General features: G+C 36.5%; 1 protein-coding gene across 1 annotated transcript; it reads right to left on the bottom strand.

Annotated features, from left to right (window-relative positions):
• Positions 1 to 2,598: 2,598 nt before the first annotated feature.
• Positions 2,599 to 12,522, bottom strand: LOC139135809 (uncharacterized). The gene is made up of 5 exons (XM_070703537.1): positions 11,842 to 12,522; positions 7,348 to 7,457; positions 5,843 to 6,021; positions 4,890 to 5,007; positions 2,599 to 3,953 (listed from the first exon to the last, which is right to left on the bottom strand). The coding sequence occupies exons 1-5, from the start codon at positions 12,350 to 12,352 to the stop codon at positions 3,558 to 3,560; spliced, it is 1,314 nt and encodes a 437-aa protein (XP_070559638.1). The 5' UTR covers positions 12,353 to 12,522; the 3' UTR covers positions 2,599 to 3,557.
• Between the last annotated feature and the right edge of the window lie 962 nt (positions 12,523 to 13,484).

The raw sequence follows: 13,484 nt of genomic DNA, 5'->3' as shown, positions 1-13,484 counted from the left end.
TTACGATGATAATGATGATTCTTAGATGATGACAGTGATGTTCTGACGATGATGACAGTGATGATTTTAATTTTTAATTGTGACTGATTATTGTTACGATGATAGCAGTGATTAATTTAATTATGACAGAGATGATTCTTGTGATGATGATGACGATGATCGTGACGATTCTTAAGATGATGATGGCCATGATTTTAATTACGATAGTCACGATCTTATGATGATAATGGTGATGTGTTAGGTAGTGGCAGCAGTGAAACAATTTATCATTCTGCTCATTCTAGTTTTTGTTCAATGCTTATATCATTTAGACTTTTAGTTTACACTTTTTCATGTTTCGGACGTGTTTTTAGCTGTCAAACAGAGGATGTATTTCACGAATCAAACACACTGAGCTGTTGATCGCAAAAATTTGTAAATTTCTTGTGCTGGAACAGCAAACATGGCGCAATTTGGAGCCTTCGAAACTATGCAAGGAAGTCACTGAATCAGGCAAATGAAGTTACGACTCGAACTTCCTTTTTGATAAGATACTTCAAAACAAAAACTGACCGGTGATTAATTATGACGCATATTTTAGTTATTTTAGGGTATGTGTGCACATAAATTTGTTATAAAGCTGAGCCCCGTCCGGTCCGTCCAGTGTTTCACCATTGAGGGCGCTATAACACGCACCCGACTGCAGCCATGCGGTGCACAGCCAATTTTTTTATGGTAAGGATAACACCTATGGCTACTCTTGATTTATTTTACTGATATTAAACATTTGAAAGAAATGTGGAGGCATTGATGAAGTATTGTTAACGAGCATTATCCAAGAACAACAATGTAAATAGCAAAATTTATAATATCAGGAATGCACAAAAAAATATGTTACATAAGCTTATCAGATATAAATCCTTTATCAAATACAAAACCTTTATGTTGAAGGCATTTCACTTCAAATTGGAAGTCAATCATTTGTCAATCCTATTCACACTTGATTGTCACTTAAATATGTCACTTCTTGTTCAAAATGTTTGCAGAGTAGCCTACATTCAGCTCAAAAAGATTAGTTCCATACATCATTTACTCACTGTTGAAGCCACAAAAACTTTAATTTGCCCACTTGTACTTTCTCGGTTGTACTATTGTAATTAACTTTTATCTGGATGTCCCAAGTTCAAAAGTTACAGAGAGTGCAAAATGCTGCTGCACGACTTGTATACAGAGTCAAAAAATCTCTCTGTCGAACCTCTTCTGTGTTCACTTCACTGGTTACCAATGACATCCCGTATACAATATAAGCCTCTCAGTAACCTGTTTCAATTCAATTACTGGCTCGGGACCACAATATCTAACAGACCTTCTTCAGTAGTATTGCCCCTCTAGACAGCTTTGTTCCTCTTCTGATATATGAATTCTAAAAGTGTCACATGTCATCACGAAAAGCTACGGTGAAAGATCATTTCCCTACAATTTGGAATAGTCTGCCTGCCAATCTCAGTCACACCCAATCATTAGTCTCCTTTCATTCTGCTCTTAAAACACACTTATTCAAATCTTAGTCCTAGTCTTGGACTACACGGACTATGTCTCTTCTCTCTAGCCCTACACCTAGAGCTCAGTGAGAATATGTGTATTATAAATCTTTATATTATTATTAGATGGTCTGTAACTGAAAGGTACTTTTCTTTCTAAGATGAACAACTCATATTATATGCACAGAATGAGATGCAAAGCTGCAAAATTTGCAAGAACTCTTTAAGCTTTGAAACAATTGATGATGTACATGTAGCTTAATTTTGTGTTCCAGGTGCCTTTGGAATAAAACATGGATCATATTTAGTGAGGAAAAACAACATAAATTAACAATGTAAATAAATAAATACTGTTTTTATAAAAAAATAAACCAATCTTCTTTAAAAGCTAGCTGTCTTTTTCCAGAAACTGCCAAATTTCTTATAATATATTCTGTCCGCCTTGCTACAAAGCTATGTTGTGCCTTTTTGGTATAAACAGAAAGTTTTTATTATCAGTTATCAGTAACCAAATTTCCGAACAACCAATATATACTTAAAAATTGCATCAATGACGCTGTAGTTTCTCCAGATCTGTGAGGCCAGATCAGGTAATTGGTTCTTAATTGGCATGGAGTTGTTGGCAAGTAGTAGGTGATGTAGCGGCATGCGGTGGGATGTGTGCAAAAAGAACCCAAAGAAGAAAGGCTTAACAGTGGCTCAGAGTCCCTTTTGATACTTGTCACAGCTCAAAACCGTTCTTCTACACATAAACCCGAACCATGAACAACCCCACCAGTTTATGATGTGACCCATAACAATGCCTGGAGGTTGACGGACGGAAAGTTGCTTTCATAGAGTTTTTAAACTGGACTATCTTCTCTCTATATAAATGGTAAAAGTAAAAGCTAAAAAAGCTACATATATCTCTGATTTGACTAGCAGTCATAGACCATCTTCTTCAGGAGGACACTTAAGACACATGCGTCAGATACAAGGATCACTCCACTGTATAATGCAAGTGTCTGATATAAGAATTATTCACTGCAATTCATATGTGCAATTACACAAATCATTCCACTTTAATATGATAAAAACTGATCATTCCACTGTAATGCATATGTATGATCTCCACTGTAATTATATGCATGTATCTGATAGGCCTACAGGGATCATTCTGATCGTAACTGTAATGTATGTATGATATACACAGATCATTCCTCTGTAATTTATAATGTTAATTTTATAATGTACGCAATAACGTGTAAATCCTGTTTGGGACTACATACGCACATTTTATTATGACAAATGAATAACAGGTGCCCAACTCAATCATGGTTAAACTTCCAAATATGTAAAATTTGTTGGACTTTGTAGTGTTGGAATACACATCAACTATAAAACTCATACATTTAAATCTGTGGTTTGGGAAGGAGTCAAAGGTATAGTTATAGTTATCAACTGAAAGTAGTGGCAGAATTATGCAATACAAAATGATATGGTCTCATCTGTGCAATTAGAAATGCCAAAGTGACAAAAACTGAGACACTGATACTTACAGTTGAAGAAAAACACAAAAATTACTAAGTCATGAAAAACTGAACCCAAGCAAAAGGAAAAGTAGAATAAGCAAGACGTGACTGCAGGGTGATTACAAGTGAAAAACTAATTGTAAAAGTTGTCAGAATTACAGCTTTACAAAAATATTAAAATAAATATGTAATAAAAAATAACTCTGTTCATAGCACCTTGCTTGTCCTAGGAAAACTAGTTGAAATCAAGAGTATGTGATTCAGCCTTTGTGTCAACAAATACAGCTGTAATGGCAGAGAAATATTATAATGTAAGCCTGATAGTGCTGACTGATGATATCTCAGCTATGCTATTTTTATGCATTGAAATTTAGATTTTTATCAGCCTTATGATTACATAAATATAAGACCATCTACAGTTGTTGACTCAGAGCCTTTATAAGCAGAGCATACACAACAAATTACTTTATCATTTATCAGAGATCTGACCCAATCTGTCTGACTAAGTTTCAGTGACCAGTGTTTTCTACTGTGCTTGCTCTGAACAACTTTGAAAAAGGACCATTGCAGCCTTAATGGCAAGATACACAAAGGTTATGAAGCTTTCACTGTAAATGTTCTTTCCGCAAGCAACTTTCTCATACAGAATGTAAGATCTATTGAGTGGATTGGGAATAGGACATTCTGGCATGCGTTGCAGAGTTGTACGGGCAACATGACTTCTCACCAGCAACACATGCACCTGATCATCATCATTTTCACAATCAGAATGAGTAGCATGAACTGACATCTGGTAAACAGTCTTGTAGTGCTTATTACCAAATGGACTGTCAGTCGCTAAAGCCAAAGCCCCACCTGCTATCTGTGGTAGGGCATGAGGAAGGCCTCGTGTGACACTCTTTGGTCCGGACAGTGCCTTGTTCTGGAAATAAGAGAAAATCAAAGTAAGATGCAGTGTGCAAAAGTGAATACTAGACTAACATAACTGTATAGAAAGAATATCTGAAATATAATCAAATGAACAAAAGTGGATGCTAGATTAACGTAGCTGCAAAAATAACATCTGAAATATGATCAAAATTTCAAACAGTAACCATAAGTATTGATAGCCCTATCAACCTGTTCAATATTTAAACACTTTAGTAATGGTCCTTTATGTTCTCCAAATGTTTAATTTCTGCGATAAATACATCTCTAAAATGGAATCCTGCAGGAAACAGGTACCTTTAATTATCTTGTCTAATGGGATAAATAAACTTTTTATTTGACTGATTTATTTTCCCTCTGCAACTCACTCACTTTTCCATGGTAACCTTCTTTTATTGTGCCATACACTACAAAGCATGCTCTATTCACACATATCAAATTTGTTCAATTGGCTTGGAATTATCCATGTATCACATCTGATCTGTTACTCTTTGCTACAGGAGATTTATATATACCATAAAAAACCCTATCAATTGGACCAGACAGAAAAATAATTACGATTTTAAATTGTTCAATTATTAGAAAATTAGTAAAGCCAAAATAATTTTAGTGGTTGAATTATTAGCGATTTCAACGTTTTTGACAGTTCATAAGTGATATGCTTACCATCTTGGATGATTAAACATATAAAGGTGACTTTCCTGAAGTTCTGACTTAGACGTATTGTTCTGTGTATTTTATTGAAAATAAAATGTTCAAAACAGTATGTCATAATTGGTTGGTCAAAATATTAGAGATTGAGAAAGTCCCAATTTCCATTGGTGGTTGAACTGATAGGGTAAAATAAAATTACATTTTGAGAAAAAATAGGGTGGTCAAATTAATAGAGTGGTTGAATTGATGGGGTTTTTACAGTACTTGAAATACATACATTTGTGAAGGTCATGACCTGAAGAACACCTTCATATCCTCCAGAAACTTCAACATTACTTGCTATATTGATGGACTGTCCACATACTGATATTGTACGCTCAGTGGAATCTCGTACACTGCAATAAATAAAAACAAGTGACTATCAATAGCACTGTCAAAACTGATCAACAGATTTCAAAAACGAAGAATTTCAACGTCTCAGAAATGGGCTAATTATAAGTGATAAAATCACAAAATAGCAAAATAGAGGAATGAAGAAATAAAGAAACTGAAAAATAGAGAAATTAAAAATATGCTCGGTACAATGTCAATAACCAATGTTGTCACTTACAATATTAGTAGAAATTCAATATTATTGGAAGCCATCTTGAATATAGAGCACCTTGACAGGTAAGCCTAATTCCAGCGCCATGGACCGACCACGTGCCAAATTTCACTACTTACATTCTACAGTTTAAGCTAGAAACACATACATTTTCACTCCAATTAACCTTATTGATTCACCTACACCAAAACACTATTTTTGCCTTCGCAAACAAATTTGCTGTGAATTTAGGCAATGCAGGACCACCCATGCATAGCACAGGTTACTTTTTCTAGTACACCATACTTGTAAGACTGTCTCATGCAAAATTGAGCAGTGCACTATTAGATGTAACTGCATGATAAAATCAAGGTTACAGTATTTCAAAGTTTACTTTGTTGCCCTCTACCACAATTGGTCTTTCATAAAAATCTCAAAAGCCATGTAGCAGTTTGAACACAGTTGATGTATACACACCTAGAAATATTAGATACACCAGATATAGATGGATAGGCATAGCAATGCAAGCAAGTTGATGGGACCCAAACATGTGAGTTATTGGTTGAGATATCGTACTTGACATCTGATGGAATTCAGTGCAGTGTATTCATGATGGTGGTGGAGGTGAACTGGAACACAATACATACCTCACTATCACAGGACATGCTGTTTCCTGGGCTGCAGAGTTAACAAGGCCAACGACAAGCTCATCCAGGAATTTTTCAGCAAGTGCACCACTTCCATAATGCTGGCAGGTTTTGATCCATGTTAACAATGTACTCCTGTGAACAGTGGCAATCTTCAGTGTGTTTTGGTTCTGTAAACCCTTTTACAACAATAAAACTGCAACATCAGTGTCTAATTGTAACAACATGTTCTATTACATTATCAATTATTTGTGTAAACCATTATTTAAAGCTGCATATTTATTCTTGTGCATTAGATAATAATTGTTTATTCTCACCTCTAAATTAATATTTTGACAAATCTCAAGGAAGTAGGACCATGGGCCAAACTTCACATTATTGTTATACATACGGCAACATAAACATTTCACACTGACCTACATCCAATGTATTGTCAATGAAAGAATGTTATCAATTATCTCCCAAATTGTTATTAAAAGGTTAAGTTGAAACTTTTAGTCATTATAAAGGACAGTTTTGAACAATAACAGTGCACAACAGAAGGGTTGGGTAGGTAGAAATCATGACAACCTAAATCTTTTGCCTCAGGTTGGCTGCTTGGATCATCAATAAATTATACCCAAAAACTTGCACCCAAAAAACGCCACCGAAAATGGAAATGGCAGAAAATGAAAGTGCCAGAAGGTATTTGAAAAGGAACTTGATATTCAATAAATTTTCAAGTCCCCCCTCCTTTGTAATGTCAGTTTTTTTCAGATCCCTCCCTGGCATGTTGTAAAAATTTTTCAAGTCCTTCCTGAAATCTCCTATCCCCCCTCCAGAGGTGTTTGTGAGTGCAATCTTAGGGGTATGTTGTTAATTATGTAAACTTGTGCAGTGAGAGCCTAGTCTTTAATCTCTTATGGGGCCCGCCTGGTTCCAATAGCTTTCTTTTAGCAACTGGACCCCTTAGGGATATGTTGATATGTAAACTTGTGCAGTGAGAACCTAGTCTTAGATGGATGATTGACCTATGAGTCCAGTTATAGGCCATCTCAGATTGTCACAGCTATTCAAAGGGTGGAATTAGTTCATTGGGGCTAAGGAACTGAAATTTTATTCATATACTTCACTTTCACACTTAATGCATTTGTGGAAAATCAACCAAATGCATAGCCAAGGATTGCAACTGTGATATTTTCAAAGAAAAGATGGCTTAAGAACAGGAATAACTGTGATATTTTCAAAGAAAAGATGGCTTAAGAACAGGAATTAAAAACATCTTTCCGAAGACTGGATGGTATTTTTGATCAGCAAAGTGCAAAACATTTATCTACTGGGGCTTTAAAAGTTTCTATTTTGGAAACAAGTGACATTTTCTTTGCAATCACTTGCAAAGCTAATGGCATGGTATATCACTAGCAAGCTGTATTTTTTTTAAATCTTGCCATATTTGCCACTGAAGCATTCAATAATAAGTACATAAATTTCAGTGATTTGATCACAGATGGTGTACATGTACTTACACTATGAACAGCTGTATAGAGAGTCCTTTTGTCAGTTGTTTTTATGTCATATTTTCCTGTTAAAGAGGTTAATAATTGTAGGAAACCATCTTCCTCTCCTTGCAGATGATCTGAAAGGAAGGCAATCAACATATTGATAAAGTAAGATTTTGAGAACCTTAATGACTAACATCCACCTCTGATACCAACACAGTATAGTTCGATCACCACTCTTCTGGTAGCAGTAAAACTTACTTGGTGTTCATTGCTTATTACTGACACTTAGCCCAAGTGTGAGCCCACCCCCATCCCCACCCCCAACTACCCTCAGACACTATTTGATCCATTTTTTGTATCATTCCTTTGACAACTGTGAATAATATCAGTCTATATTTAAGTAAAGACAATGTCAACAAATCATTGTGAATGAATAATTAAATGTAGCGTTTCAGAATCAAATATGAAACAAACTTGAAGCAGATATTCATCATGTAACGAACAGTGATTTGGAAAATATTTTCAATTAACTTTTTTGTATATTTAACAAACTTCAACAATTCAGAAATACATGGCCAGAATTTCTAAATCGAGTTTGATGAGACCTGTCACATATATTGATCTCACTCTGATATGAATATATTGGGATTTATGTGAGAACTGAATATGAACAATGTTTTGCATATTTAAGCATGCATACCGTACATTCAAAATTGCTGTATTAAAATGATGTAACTTGCTACAGATTATAGTCTTATAAAGGTATGATGGCAAGAGCAATTTCATGATAATTACTGCCATATAGTACATATTTCATGAACTGTACTGTCATTTGGCACTTTGATCCCCCAAAATATGTGAATGATCAAAACTAATTTTTAGCTCCCATAGCCATATGTATATATGGCAATGAAGCTATTCTTATAGGCTAGGGAAATGTCTGTATGTATGTATGTCTGTATGTCTGTATGTCTGTACGTCTGTATGTCTGTATGTCTGTATGTCTGTCCGTCAACATCAAAAACTCCAAAACCACTGTACATTTCATCTTGATACTTGGTGTGTACACGGATGATGGGCTGTAGATGAGATTTTGTTCAAATGAAGTTGTCATTGCCAAAAATATGCAAATTAAGTGAAAAAATGTAAAAACAGTCAAAATTGAAAAAACTCAATAACCACTGAGCAGATTACATGAAAAATTAGCATGTAGTACTTTGGGCTGATATGAAATGATTGTGCACATCTTGGGTCAGTATCTTGGACTTGCTATTTTTCATGAATTTTTTTGTAATTTTCTCCCATTTTTGGTCAAAAAATCTCCTGCTCTGAAACCACAAGTCCGATTGATTTGAAACTTGGTATGGAAGTGCATAGAAGTGACCTTTCCCAAATTTGGGCAAATCGTGGTGAAATTTGCATATTTTTAGTTTACACGTCCATAGACTCCCATGTATAAGGCAGATTACCATAGACTCCCATGTATAAGGCCACGAAAAATAAAAATTTAGTTTCTCATCGTATTCATATTGCAAAAAGGATGCAGTGACACAATATTTAGTCCCCACGGATGAAGTCCAGTGATAAATAGATTGGGTCATGTCCGTCTGTTCGTCCATCCGTGAGTCCAATATTTTGACAAAATGTCATGTGACCTTGATGAGCTTTGATCTCAAATATACATATTTGTCCATAACTCAGTAACCACAAGTGCTACCACCCTTCATATATGGTATGATGGGACAGCTTATGACGCCACATATTGTACCTCATTAATTATGCACATATCTAATTTTGAGCGAGCCAATAGAGCAGAGGTCTGATTTTTGGTATATAGGGATAACTTAGCGAAACAATTTTTTGACAAAATGTCACGTGACCTTGGTGACCTTTGACCTCAAATATACATATTTGTCCATAACTCAGTAACCACAAGTGCTACAGCCTTCATGTATGGTATGATGGAACACCTTATGACGCCACATATTGTATCTCATTAATTATGCGCATATCTAATTTTGAGCGAGCCAATAGAGCTAGAGGTCTGATTTTTGGTATATAGGGATAACTTAGCAATACAATTTTTTTGACAAAATGTCACGTGACCTCGGTGACCTTTGACCTCAAATATACATATTTGTCCATAACTCGGTAACCACAAGTGCTACAGCCTTCATGTATGGTATGATGGGACACCTTATGACGCCACATATTGTACCTCATTAATTAATAAGCGCATATCTAATTTTGAGCGAGCCAATAGAGCTAGAGGTCTGATTTTTGGTATATAGGGATAACTTAGCAAAATGTCACGTGACCTCGGTGACCTTTGACCTCAAATATACATACACTAAATAGTCCAGGATGGGAGCTACAGTGTCATTGACGCTATTTTTCTGTATATAATCCTTACACAGGCTATAATTAGACATCATTTGTGTTGATTTTTCCAGTTATGATCAAAAATTAATTATGAATATTAATAAATTATTAACATGAATTCTACAGAACAATAAAATCTTGCTTTTTTACAAACATTGTCGTCTATTTTGTGTAAATGCCTTCTAGAAACATTGTTGTTAAAATTATGATTGATAATAAATTATGATTATTAAAATTAATAAAATCATATTTTGCACATTGTAATCTGCTTATGTAAACAACCCTCTGGAAACCCTTATTTAGTTCACATTCACAATCTATGCAAAAATATTCCAGTGGCACCATTACCCATGCTCAGTCTACGGCGAAAGTTACTACACAGTTTACACTGGAGGTGTGAGGCGGCGTAGCCAAAGCCGGACACACTCTCGTCATACTCGTAGGGCTTCTTAGGCTGCGTTCACAAATAACAATTAGGGGGGGGGCTGGAGGAATCTTGTTTGAAATCTTATTTTTTTCAGATTCCCCCCCCCCCCGAACCCTAAAAATTTTCAAATGTCCCCCCTCTATATGGTCAAAATTTTTCAAGTCCCCCCCCCCCCCAACTATCACAGTCCCGCATGTTTGTAAAGGATGTGAGTGCAGAAAAAATAAACTTGTATTGCGCGGTTCCACTCAAAGGTGTTCAACACTTCCTGTATTAGCACTTTCTATAGTCATATTCCCAAGGCAAGTTCTTTAAACGCATCAGTGAATTTTTTAGATTTATTGGTCTAAAAGCCAACTTGAGTTAATCCAACTCTGGCCAGGTCAATTACTCCCGCTGAAGAGCACACAAAATGACAATCATGAGAGAGTAGGCAAATTGTGAATTCTGGATAATTGCCATATTGCACAGTGACCTACCAAAAAATTGTTTCAAAACTACAAGACATATATGAATTAGATGCTACTCCAAATTGACAATACTGGAAGGTTAAACTATTCCATCAAATAAATATTTTAATCTCTGAAATTTTGGGTGTAATAATTGCAAATTTGGTTAAAAATAAATAATTCAATTTGGTTACATATTTTTTTTCTTTTAGTCTTTACTGTTCAAATTTTTACTTCTGTATCATTTTATAACTGGAATGTGAAAATTTAGAAAATCAAGCACGGTGACCCCATCTTTTTTCTTTAATATTTGATTATTCTCATATGCAAGAATTCAAAGATTTCCATGTGTTCTTGCATGTGTTGCAGTGCTCTGCCTGATCTTGTGTACAATTATGTTTCACTGTCATGAGCGTCATTTGACCCAAACTCTTCTTCAACTACCATGTACATCAGAGTCAGAGCTATCTCTGTCACTGTTCAGGTATGCAACTCTTCTTCAACTACCATGTACATCAGAGTCAGAGCTATCTCTGTCACTGTTCAGGTATGCAGTGACAGTGACACTGCAGTAGCAGAGCATTAATGATAGTGACACTACCCGTAGGCAGTAGCTGTATTAACTTTGATATAATTTTGGCAATATTTTGTTCAGTTTTACAACTGCGTTCTTGTTCTACTCCCCAGCATGTTGAATTGTCTAGTATTCAGCTTGCTATCACAGCCTATGTATGTGTACCATGGATTTGTATCACTGACAACTGTCAGTCTGGACTCCAATTAAATTATCACCAAATACATATTTATATTTATATATACAGGCTAAATATTGTGTCTTTGAGCATGCTGTGGGGAGATAGCAAGATTCTGTAGTTGTTATATTGCATAGAAATATTGCAGAAATCATTAACAGTTGCAGCTTCTGCCCTGTTACTAGGCTCAAGTTTGTTTTTTACGACAAATCACACGTTTAGATTTTTTCGAGATAAAAGTCATGAAATGTGACAAAATGGTTCTAGATTTTGTTAAATTATTACTAACATTACAACATTTTGATGACATAAAAATGGTATTCATTTTTCATTGAATTACATACAAAAACTTGGAATTAGAAAATGTAAAACACAAAAGGGAACCAAAAATTTTCAAGTCCCCCCTACAGGTAGAGCAAAATTTTCAAGTACCCCCCCCCTCTACTACCTCTAAAATTTTTAGAATTCCCCCCCCCCCCCTAACTGTTTTTTGTGAACGCAGCCTTACTTGGTAGCTCTCGTGCCACAAAAATCTGGGTAGTTGCATGTCCTGAGAATGCAGATACAATGCCCGGCGAATCGTTCATTTTAGCGCCATAGTCTTTATCACCCCCATTCTCGTCCTCAGTGAGAATGCGCCGTAAGGAATCCTCGTCAGAAGATAACCATTCACTGATAATGCTGGTCCCGGGCCATATTCCAGTTATGTGCAGTGATCTTGCCACGTTGAAGCAGTGACACTCGAAGTGTAGCCTGCTCATGTGGCTTTGATCCCAGTTGCATGCTGACGGATAGCGTATATGTGGATGACGATCCCGCCCACACACTCTTGATTGCTGACACATTCCAATCCTATACTCCTTGCATTCTGACTCTGACGGTACATTTTGAACAGTTACGTCGTCTTCATTCTCTTCGTCTGTTGCTATAGATACTGAATCAGACTTGAACTGTTTCGCAAGACCCTGATCCCCCGAATCGTCTCTACCACAGGCACCTGTGTTGTTACTGCTAGACATATCGAAATGACAAGTTTTGTCTGGAACTTGGAAAACGTCCCTCGTGTTTTGCTAACCGAACGATGATGCAAACATAAGCTGGCAAAACCTAACATTGCCTTCCGCGCGCGCAAACAGATTGTGATTGAATGTCTCTGGCAAGGTCACCAGCTGTGGGGTCAGCCTGATGCGATTCAAACCTTCAATCCCTGCAATGTAACGGGTTATAACGCGGGAGTTGAAGCAGGAAGTCTTATGGTGGCGCACTCGACTACTACCAGCCAGTATGAACACAGGGGGTTGTCTAAATGTCCGTCCCCAGGGGTGGGTAGGTGTTTCGTTGTATCGCTAATAAAGATATATTCTACCAACCTTTGGTGTTTCGGTCTTAACTTAGCACTGCCCTTGACAATCTTGCGTATACGTTTTAACAACATGCTGCGTCTATTATCTGATGAGTTTGAGTGCCTAGGCTAATTAGCCAAAGTAATCAAGGGTAAATTACTAATCTGTGGACGCTCTCACCAGATTATCACCGGATTAAATTTGACAAAGTCAATAACGAACGCACCAGCAAGGTATAACTGAAGATACCTTGCTGGTGCGTTCGTTATTGACTTTGTCATATTTAATCCGGTGATAATCTGGTGAGAGCGTCTACAGATTAGTAATTTACCCTTGATTACTTTGGCTAATTAGGCACTCAAACTCATCAGATAATAGACGCAGCATGTTGATAAAACGTATACGCAAGATTGTCAAGGGCAGTGCTAAGTTAAGACCGAAACACCAAAGGTTGGTAGAATATATCTATTAGCGATACAACGAAACACCTACCCACCCCTGGGGACGGACATTTAGACAACCCCCTGTGGTATGAAGTTTCGGCTGCCACGTTCCTGCCAACATTTATTGCAGAGTCCCTATCTTCCCAGAAAATAAGCCAAGCACTTTTAGAGGTGGACCATTTGAAAAAGGAGTTGTCGGGAAGATTTTCAAACAAAATCAAGGAGATGTCTTTTTAAAAAATGCTGTCGAGGATGGCAGGAAATTACAAGCAGATATGAAGTAAAGAAAATAAGCTTAACCGATCGACAGTTATTTTCAGTCATTTAGGCCAAAGACCTGAGCTTACTATTCATTTTCGGCGCGC

Source organism: Ptychodera flava, chromosome 6, assembly GCF_041260155.1.
Source record: "Ptychodera flava strain L36383 chromosome 6, AS_Pfla_20210202, whole genome shotgun sequence".
NCBI classification, from domain to species: Eukaryota; Metazoa; Hemichordata; class Enteropneusta; family Ptychoderidae; genus Ptychodera; species Ptychodera flava.
This window is presented reverse-complemented; position numbering and strand designations above follow the sequence as displayed.

Bases quoted from the DNA above. Each gene is read 5' to 3' on its own strand.
- LOC139135809 (XM_070703537.1), bottom strand. From the start codon at position 12,352: ATGTCTAGCAGTAACAACACAGGTGCCTGTGGTAGAGACGATTCGGGG. The intron at 6,022-7,347 runs GTAAGTACATGT...TTGTTGTAAAAG, and splicing joins TCTATACAGCTGTTCATAGT to GGTTTACAGAACCAAAACAC. The intron at 3,954-4,889 runs GTATGTATTTCA...TCTTATTTCCAG, and splicing joins AGGTCATGACCTTCACAAAT to AACAAGGCACTGTCCGGACC.